This window comes from Malurus melanocephalus, unplaced genomic scaffold (genome assembly GCF_030028575.1).
Source record: "Malurus melanocephalus ecotype Western Australia unplaced genomic scaffold, MMel_1.1 scaffold_0, whole genome shotgun sequence".
Classification (NCBI taxonomy): Eukaryota; Metazoa; Chordata; class Aves; order Passeriformes; family Maluridae; genus Malurus; species Malurus melanocephalus.
In genome coordinates this window covers 4,838,342-4,849,101 of record NW_026623232.1, presented here as the reverse complement: position 1 = coordinate 4,849,101, position 10,760 = coordinate 4,838,342, and the positions used below count along the sequence as shown (strand labels likewise).

Here is a 10,760-nt window from a genome sequence, read left to right as displayed (position 1 = left end):
ACACGGACACACAGACACGGACACACAGACACTGCAGCACACGCCTTTGCCAGGCTGCAGGGAGCAGCTGCACACAGCTGTTGGCAAACCAGCACCTAAAGCAAGGGACAAAATCCCAAGACCCCCAGAGCCACGCAGAGACCGCCTCCCCTGCACAGGGACCGGCTGGTGCAGGTTCTCTGCCTGTCACTTCTCTACCTGAAGCCCTTTGGGGCACCAAGCTGCAGACCAGACAACCCCTCCAGCTGCCCCTCTGGGGCCCTGCTGCCATCTCAGCACTCAGTTTCTTCTCACAGCTACACCTCTCCCTTTCGATCTTCTCCCTCTCCAGMCCAAGACTCAACAATGGGGGTGGTCAAAACGAAAACCTCTGAAAAAGCAGCGATGTTCTCACCCTCATATCAGACCTGTGGCCCGACTGGGCTCAATYTGAAGATGTGAGACTGCAAAGAAGGGCCTCACATCTTCCTTGGAGCATGTCCCCACCCATACCCATGAGCCTGGGCTGTATGATGGGCTGCCATGAGAGCATGAGGCTGACTGTSCCCTGGGGCTTCCTCACTTCCCTCTGTTTTAGCAATCACTGCAGAAAAGCTTCCTGAGACTGCACCACTTGTGTAAGCCTGGAAACAGTTTATTGCTGTCTTTTCAAATGTAATGTCAAAAGTTATTGGTGCTGTTTATGGTGACATCACTTTCTATGGCTGGTGTAAAGTGGTTATGAAGTTAAATGAGTGCAGTAAAGGTTGCACATGGGCTGCATGGCTGATCGAAGGACTCATCATCCCTATTCTTGCTAAACACTGGGAAAGAGCTTTCTAAGCTCGCTTTAGAAAGAGCAATTCCTGTACACAACATAGCAAGAGCTCTTTCTGACAATAGCTGGAGTTGTACCCAACCCACTTGGCAAACAGATCCAAGATGAGCTGYGAGACAGCGCTCATCCCTCTTGAGTGAAGACACAATGGTTCATCCAAGCCTGGGTCTCCTCTAAGCTAAAAGAGTAACAGGGCACACATTGAATACAGGCTTAAAATCAGCCCCCAGAAAAAAAGTACATGATATTACCATGCCACGAATCCTGCTCTTTAAGCACTACATGGGCCAAGTATAACTACTTGTTGAATTTTTCTGACTTATGCAACCAAAGTTGTAAAACCCCACTTGACCAGGGAATATGTCTTAAACTGTTTTCCCTTGGAAAATCTGAGCTTTTCACCTGGCCTTGTCGCCTCATGTAAGAACGTGTTTTTTCACTTCTTGTAACCTTTCAGAAGCAAAGAGCTTCATTTGCTGYTGGGATCCCATCTTCCCCAGAGAAAAACAAGTGTCCACACCATGTRCAGGGGCAGTACAGTGAGATCAGTGTTCAGCAACACTCAGTCCATGCATCTGCACAGCAAATGCATCTCTGAGATTTTGGCTTCACCACAGTCACACTGTGATTCCAGCTGATCAGTAGGTTAGCTGGCACTACAGTACAGATTGCCATATGTTGGGACCTGGCAGATCAACACCAAATTCCTCTTTTCCTAACATGCCAACTGAAAAACAGGAAAAACATCAGGGTCATAGATGCATGATAGTCACAAGAAAGCTGASAGGAGTGCACTCATCATGCTAGTCSACGCAAACCCAGGGAGATATCTATCATCGTCACAAAGTGTGATAGCACACATCCACCCTTTGGGTGATCACAGTACCTGACTCCATTAACAAGGCTGCTATCCTGCCTGCTTTATTTTCATTTTACTTTTTCCCCCCACTAACACTGCTCTGCAGGTCCTCTAGCACAGAGGAGACCTTAGCATAGACCTTCATAAACATCTGTGTGTAATGCACGCTGTGATCAGGCAGGGACATGCCACATCATCACTTTCATGCTAGAGACGGTGASTTAGGACAGTCAGAGGAGCACAGCACAGCTGATGGTGTAACCGGCAGAGCTGGTGACACACAACCTGTCTGGGGAGGTTGCCTGCACCAGGACAGCACATCTGAGCTCACCAGCACATTCCCAGCTTTCCCCAAGCTAAGATCTCTCAGGCCAGGACCCTCCCTCACTGGACACTTAGACCCTGAAGCCTTGATCTCAGTCATGATCATCATATAAGCTCAAGAGGTTGATCCACTCAGCTAATAAATGGCAGTTGTTATAGTGACAGTCATGGGGCACTCTGAGTTGGAAGGCTGGCACTGAAGGACCCAGAGATATCAGAAAGATGTGATGGACATAAAGCAAATTATCTTGGAATGGATGACTGGCTCTGAGCAGGGACAGGCACAGGTATTTATCACACGTGTTCACACRGATGGCATGGCTAGATCCTTCCAAGAATTTTTTTCTCGACAACACTCACAATCCAGCCCTCCCTTTGGGGAAGTCATGCAGTGTCCTTAGAAAGGAAAGGGTATCCTGGTGAGAACATCTGGGAGTCCTGGAGCCRCAGGTGAACCAGGGCCTCCCAGAGGCACAGGTGGGCAGCCTGGCTGTGCTGGCCTGTCTGAACAACACAGATTCAACAGAGCTAACCCAGCCTGGCCAAGTGCTGCTGCTTATCCACGTGCTCCTTATCTTAGAGAAACCAGGCAGGAGTCAGTCACCAGGGTCCTTCTAGACCATGGAGAGGACATAACCCCTATCAATGTGCAACATGCACGGTGTGAGCATTTATGTAACTCACTGGAAGGTGACCAGATAAAAGCAATGCTTGGTTTGCATTCCCTTGCTACAATTTTGAAGTGAAAGCTCTATAAGCAACATTGCAGCCAGAGTTTCAGCTCTGCCTTTTCTCAGACAACTGGGAGCCTACTAGATACTTGCTAAAAGATAAAGTAGGRAGCAAAGTGTGCTTCTCACACCAGGCAGATCCTAAACTGAACACCTCTTGTTTCTGCTCCTGTAACACTCAGGATAGACTGAAGAGCACCTAATGCTTTTCCCAGCCTCTGATAAAATGGCTTCTGGAAGGCATCTGTGTTGTAAGATGCTGTAGCATCAACAGTTTGTTGTCCAGCTCAGTTCCTCTTTTCTGCTCCACAGAAGGACCTGCCAGCGTCATGCATGTAGATATTTGAGTTCTTGGATGTCTGCTGAGGACTGGACTGCTCAACAGTGCCTGGGCAAAACCTGGCTCACAGAACATCCACAGAGAGGGGAAATAAAAAGCAGAGTGGGTTTGTCCTTCCAGAGAGGAATCAGAAGAACTTGTTGAGATCTATCAGGGTAAAAGAAAAACATTACAGAGAGGAATAGATCCATTAAGAAATAAAGGGGAGAGTAAATTAACTGAGTGTCTAAAGTGCCTGTGTTATTGAACTGTTATAGAAAAATCTCTATTCAAAGTAGGAAAGGAGGAAAACTTTGTAATAAAAGGTCATTAAAGGAAAACATGAATGCAACCATCAGCTGGTCCCTGTGCCAGGCATCATAAGGCTGGAGAGGAATTAACTACTGAAATTGCTGGGATGACCAGTTTTTAGGGTTTTTTTTTGTTTGTTTGTTTTTTTTTTAAATCAGTTGTGAAAACAAAGTTCCTCATTAAGTGAAGGAATACAAATGTTCACAGCACAGGGTTTTGGGGTAGTATTTCCTAAAGTGATTGAGCAACTGCAATCCCTAAGATAACTCAGAGAAGTGTTAGGCTTAAACTACTGTTAAGAAAATGTGGGGATGAATGCAGTGAAGAGTTGTCACAGCTTGGCATCAAGTGTGCAGAACCATTCCTGATTCTCTTGGACATGACACTCCACAGAAATGGGCTTTGGCATATTTTATTGCCCTCCTGTCTTTCCTCTCACAGGAACTCATGTACCCCAATGTTTGMAGGTGTCTGATCCTTGGTGTCTCCAAACCATGGAGGGAACAAGCAGAGTCGCTGTAAAGAGCCCTGTTTCTCTCCCAATACTGTGGAGGAGCACATAAAATTCACAGTCCCTTATCCTGAGACAGCAAGAGCAGAGCAGAAGGCAAGCAGAGGCAAGTTTGGTTTGTTTTTCAAACCCATTTAGAAAATTGGTCAGTGGCTAAAGAAATTCAAAGACTGAACACAAAGGGATAAAGAAATACCTGGGTAAAGAAAATATTCATAACTTTATAGCTCCACCTCTGCCCTGCAGAGTGATTCTTGGCCCTCCATTTTCGTTCTTTTTGCCTCCCACATTCTCTTTCTCTGTCCAAAAGCATGTAGTGTAAGAAAGACTTTTCAGACTTCAGAAAGGAATCCCTTTGGAAAGGCTTGCCTGGGCCCCTGCTCTTGCCCATCACCCAGCCCCTCTGTTTGCAGCTCTGGTAATTAACTTGTAAACGAAGTTCTAGCACATGGGCTGAAAACAGGCCATAGATAAAGGGTAATGAAAACAATCCATTAGAGAAAGGGCCAAATTAAACAATTCTTAATTGAAAAATGGAAATGAATATGAATTTAGATCAACTAAACAAGCATGTTATTGAAGAGGCAGAAAAGTGGATGAACTCCTAACGTACCAATTAAAGACATGGAGGCAGAGATGCACCATACGCCACCAGAAAAACTCCTACTAATATTCTCACCAAGCCACTAAGTTTGATTAGTTTTATTACTCTCTCTTGTATACTTCATACATTTCTAGAAGCATAGGGGAAGTTAATGACACTTATCTGGTATCACACATAGTTGTGCTTGCCCCAGTGCTCAGGAATTATTGGCAAAGGTAGCCAGCCCTAGCTGCTCAACTGTATTTCATTATTAACTGCTTGCAGGGCTCTATAAAAAATTATATATATATATATATATATATTGAAATGATTGGATCACAGAACAGCAACACTTTTGGCTTGCTCTTCACCTTGGTAATCTACCACTCTGGTAATTTCCTACCAGCTGCATGGTCCCTGTGGATGTGCTGTACAGAGATACCAGCTGGAACTCACCGGCAGTGTGCCTCATGCTGGCCTTTCTCTGTTCTGTGAGTGAGAGYCACCCAAAATTTTAACAAGAGTAGACAGATCTTCACTTCTTAGAGTAATAGTGATAAGCTTATAAAATCCAACACCACCATTACTTTCTGCAGCACTAAGAAATCCTTTGGCGGCCATTCCAGGCACAGATTCAGGAAAGGTCACCAACTGCATGGAGCAATCACAGCATTCCATATTTACACCATGGGATTCAGACTACAACTGAGCACCCTGCAGCAAGCAGGAAAAGCTGGCCAGAGGGAGAGAAGCCAGGGCTGCTAAATCTGAGTAAAACTAACTTTTTCTTCATACTTTCTATCATGTTTCTTGAGGGGACTCTGTGGGTTCACTCCTGAGATCACACTCCATGCAGTACAGGTTCCTCAGACTTTACAAATTACATTCACCTCTAAATAGAGAACCTTTTTTTGCAAAACTGAAGCAATGTAAGCCTCTTGTCCTTGAAAAATACTCTTGGTACTTGCTTCCCTCTAAAAGACTACTCCTCCTGATTCTTCCATCCCCGTTCAACTCCTAAAGGGCTTCACAGTGATGCTGAAATGTGTTAATCTGGTAGCTAAACCAATGTATTTTCAATTAAAAATGTAGTTGGCCTTGTTTTGTTTGTAGACAAAATGGGCCTCTTAGCTGCCTGACAAAGCTTGCTGCATACATGGACAATCCCCACTCTGCACACATCATCAGCCTCTTCTTGGGAATCCTTTTGCTTATGTGAGCCATTTTATTTATCCCAAAATTTGTCATCCGTATAATTACTTTACAATCTTCTAACAACAAGAACTAACAATTTTTTAGCACTTTTATTACCTTTTTTAATTGATTAGTTCCCTTAAAAGGTAWCTCTAGTGTCCCTACAATAGCAGTCAGGATCTTATTATTTTTGAAATATTGATTAATCAATTTGTTTGATCAGTAGGAGATGTCCTTTAAGGACAAACATACACAATCATTTCAATAATCCCAAATCAAACTGTTACTGAACTTTAGTACTGTAACTACTTTGTGTAGAGCTTAGAACTCTYACATATTAATAAATTCAATAGGGATAACTTACCTAAAATTTGCACATTACACTTAAGAGTATTTGTTATGAGAAACAGTGATTTAAGTCAGATGCTGCAATATTTGTCAGCTTCAGGACATTTTTAATGCTTCATATTGTTTAATAAGGATATGCCTCTACACAGGAATCTACTTTCCTCACCTGGATTTTACAGAACAGTCTAGGTTTATTCCAATACTGGCACTTCAACTYCTATGAATATTCTTTCAAATACATTGATTAATGCAGTCTTTTTGCAAAATGGTCACAGTGACACCTGATCTGACTTGTGTATAGTATCTCACTAGGARAACAAAATTATTTTCCCATGCTGCCCAATGGGAGGATGCTCATTTTCCTTCCAGGAGCATCCTGCTCAGTGTGGGAGTAAGATACACACAATGTGTGCCTGCCTTGGGAAAAATTACACTTTCATCTCCTCTTTAAATGTAGAATTTCAATATTTTTTTTCTGGACTCAATGTTCTCTTAAACCAGTACCTTTCATGGCCTCTGATGGCTATTTGTAGTGTTCTGTTGAAGGTTTTACCTGTTAAGAGTTCCTATATATCATTCTTTCAATTGCATCCTTTGAATTTCACTTTCACATCAAATTTCATAGGTGATTTGCTTTCTCTTTGACTACTACCTCCTGAGAAATAATTCCATGAATGAAAATAAGGGGTAGATATCACTCTTAGGTGAGGATCCAGTGGGAAACCACATAAAAAGCTGTAGAAGTCCACAACATGTGATGCTCACAACAATCTTTGAAAACTCTTTCATTAATGGCTTACAAGAGGGAGAGAGGAACGTTGAAAGATGAGAGGAACTGCAARCTTAAATGAAAATACAAAACTATAGAGCTCCCTCAGTTGGAAACACATGCAAAGAAAAAAAATGCAACAATATGAAATTACAAACAGTGTAGCATCCACCTCTTGCCAGCGCCAGAGTTGGTAGGGCTGTTATTATACTTGTTGGCCAAAGTTAACAAAATTACATATGAAACCCAGAATATTGAAGGCAAAATCCTGAGCATAAAAAAAAATCTGTCTAAGAAGTTTGAAGTGACTGAATCAGATAAATAGAAATAAATGAACAAGGAAGCAATCAGACAGTGCTAATTCAAGGGTGTTTCTGCAAAGGCCCATAAGTGCAGCTGAGCTGGCGTGAACACACCCCGTGTGCAGCTGTAGGCAGGTGATCCCATATCTCCAGGAAGGCTACCAGGCAGGATGGGCTTCATGTAAGAACAACCACATGATTAAGAGATGAGCATGTGATTATGAAGGATGATTTAAGGAAAGATCTTTGCAATTTGCTTAAGCAATGATGAAAACCAAAAGTGACAGCTGGGAGAAGAAATACCTTAGATTAATTTTAGAAGTGTGAACTTTATAGCAAGGGGGAAAGAATTAGGCTTGCAACAAAAAGGTCTGAAGTTAAAAAGGTATATGAGCTAAAATATCAAGAAGTATAATCTAAGTTGGGAATGACCTTGCCATGGCTTGTCACACACGAAGAAAGTACGGACAAGGAAATTTCATAGAATGTGTGGTAAAGGACAATCAATTGCTGGCCTATGGAAAGATCAGTGATGCTCAGGATTCCTGTGTCACCCTGATGCTCACCCTGGCAGGATGCTCAACAGACGCCACAGAAATTCTGCTGTTTGTCAKTATTTCCCCTTTCATGTTCAGCAAAAATGTTATTCACAAGCACTTTCTTCTGGAATACACGTGCCATTGGTTACACCTGATGCTCAGAACAGCCACGTTGGCTGCTTCTGCTGTCCAAGTCTAACCTGATTTCATGAGCAGAGGGGCCCCAGTAAAGAGCCCTCCTAGGTTTAAAAACTCCACAAAACAGAAAGAGTAGGTAGTTGTCCATTAGCCTGCTGCAGAATGACAGGGCAGACAAGCCAGTGACAGCTAAGATTCTTAACAKACTTTTTCATTTCTGAATCAGTTAAAACACTCAGCACAAGAAAGGCACTTCAGGTGCTGAAGCAGTGTGTGCAGTGTCCAACTCTACACTGCCATAACATCTCATCAACCTCACACACAGTGAAGGCACTCAGYTCTGGCCAGAGAAATGAGGCCTCTGGAGTTCAACATACACTGTGCCACTACATGAACCTCTTCCTTGAAAAGGCCTTTTATGGGAAATCAAAGGATATTCTTTCCAGCTTAGCACCAAATGGGGGGTGTAGGCAACAATAAASTCCCAATAGGTCTCTCCTCTCTTGACTTGATATCCTAAGGGTCACAAGTGGAGAAGTGACCCTCCATCCATCTCACTCTTTCTAGAGGCAAACCATCAGGGCTTGTTTGTCAGAGCAAAATCCTAATGCATCAGGTAGGATTTCAGATGATGGACCATTATTTCTGAAGACCAGTGGAAATCCTGTTAGCACACAGGTTATCTACAAGCTGCTGGATCAGCAGGAATCTTGCCAGCTCAATGGGATAAGAAGCACAAATTGCTTTTATAAAAATGTCATTTTCGATTGGRCACAAGGATAAAGGTGGTGAGAGGGGTTCAGGACAGAGGGAAGAAAGGCTACACTTTTGTTTTGAAGGATCTTCCTGTCCCTGYGTGGTGTCACACCTCAGCAGCCTCCAGCATCAGTGTGATCCTGCTAAGCCCCCTCTGAGCTACATTCCAAACCCMCAAGGGAGCAGCCTCCTGGGCTGTCTCTTCAGCAAAGAAAGAGCACAGGCTCAGGGGGCGCTGGGCATGCACGAAGGGTGAACAGGAGGAAACAGGGAAATCAGGACCCGTCCAACACCGCATAGCACTTGGGACAATGTCTCTTCTAGAAACTACTATGCACCAGTCACAGAGCCAGCCCCTGCCACTGGGAGGAGGACCAGGCCAGTTTAACTTCCAGCCAGACCAGAACTATCACTTGTACCCCCTGCTCCAGGCTTGGCCACTACAATCCTGTGCCTTGTGTAGAAACCTGATGGGAGCAAGCCATGGGGTAAAGTGAGGCTATGGAAGCTGCTGGAGCCCACCCCTGTGAACATCATGTTTATCCTGTCCAATGTGCCTCCCACACTGTAAACAGCAGCTGTTTGTTCTCTCCAGCTTTCTGGCTGTAATGCATGCCAAAGGCTGGTCCTGGCACAGCCCTGCAGCTCAGGCTGCCCCTTCCTGCTGGAGGATTCACCACCCAGCAGTGATAGTCCACACCACCTTGTTCTACCTCCTCACGGTGGCAGGACAGGACTGACATGCAGTTAAAACCTTAATGTTAAAAGCTGTTAACAAAATTTAACATATTATATATATATATATATATCCCCAGAAACTTTCAGAGAAACTTGACTGGAGAAGGCAAATTCAGCCAAAGTGCAGACACAGTGCAAACACTCACTGGGACCCACTCATCATTCCCACACTGCATCCTACCCGCAGCTGTCCTAGCTGTCTATGCTGCCCCTGTGCATCCTTCTGTGTCCAAAAGAGCAGAGATGTGCTCTTTCCCTTCAACAATAACCCCCAAACATGGTCTCTGGGAGGCTCTCTTCTTGCCTTCACCAAGACCTTGAAACACTGTCATCKTWTTTTGCCTGTTGTCCTTCTCTGATTTAGGATTTCCTCTGTTACACACACCCCAAATCACTCGTACAACACACCACATGTCGACATTCAAACACCAAACACAAATCTGCCAAGAACAGCTGATCTGTCTGCCTACCCATCAAAAGCAGGAGAGTGGGCAGCCTGGGGAAGTTTATTCAGAAAAATGTCATACTTCCCATGCCGCAACCTTTTCTTCACGGAGGGATGAACATGTCTGAGAGGAGCACAATAAAGGGGTCCAAGAGATGTGTTTACCTGTATCCTGTCTTCTGGCAACTCTGTTTTCATGGCCAACATCTCTCTAGCATAGACGTCAGGATAGTGAGCCTCATTGAAGGCCTTTTCCAGCTCCTCCAGTTGATAGGATGTGAAGATTGTCCTGAGGGGAGTAAAACTCTTTTAAAAAAACAAGAAGCAACAAAGATGATGAAGAAGTCAGAGAAATGGAGTCAGAGAAATGGACACTGAAACCAGTGAAACCTCGGTAACCTGCTAACACATAGCTTTCCTCCACCTCCTGTGTTTCTGCGCACAAAAGGTCAAGTGCCAGGGTGAAAGGAGAACCAGAAAATGCCAGAAGACAGCATTTTTAACAGTTACAAATCACTTTCCCTTTCAGGGACTTGCCTCTGGAGACAGTCCCTCCCCGGCAGCAAGCACCTGCAGCAATGGCAGCTGATCTCACTTCTCAGACTCTGCTGCCTCTTGTGAGGATCCTCACACTGGGATGAAGCAGCATTCCCTCAGCACCCGTTCTGGAGAGGGGCTGAGCCCTTTTCCAGCCGCTGATCCTTAGCCTCTTCAATCTCCATGAGCAAGTGATCCTTAATCTCGAGTCCCGGTCCTTGGATGAATTCTCCAAATGTTTTCTCCACCCTAACCCATCACTTTTCACCAGTTCTTCCCCGTGAGAGTCAGGACCTCTGCCTTTACCCTGGTTGCTTCCCTCAAATATCCCATTAGCTGCTCCTTGCCGGTTTGCATTGCCCCATTATCCTTTAGAAATCCTCCCGGACCGCGCTGGGCGGGCAGCAGCCCAACCTGCCTCTGCGCAGCCAGTTCTCAGTTCGGGACAACCAAATTGAAAAATCAGCAGCTGGAAAGCCGAGACAGATGAAAACCYTTCTCCAGCAGATGGATGTGAAATCTCGGACCACTTCCACTC

The 10,760-nt window shown here is 44.5% G+C and overlaps 1 protein-coding gene across 1 annotated transcript in view; it reads right to left on the bottom strand.

Annotated features, from left to right (window-relative positions):
• Window positions 1–10,760, bottom strand: part of VSX2 (visual system homeobox 2) — a 21,184-nt gene that overhangs the window by 6,628 nt on the left and 3,796 nt on the right. The window contains exon 3 of the mRNA XM_057371739.1: window positions 9,851–9,974. Coding sequence (XP_057227722.1) covers window positions 9,851–9,974 — 124 coding nt within the window. The remainder of the gene's footprint in view (window positions 1–9,850; window positions 9,975–10,760) is intronic.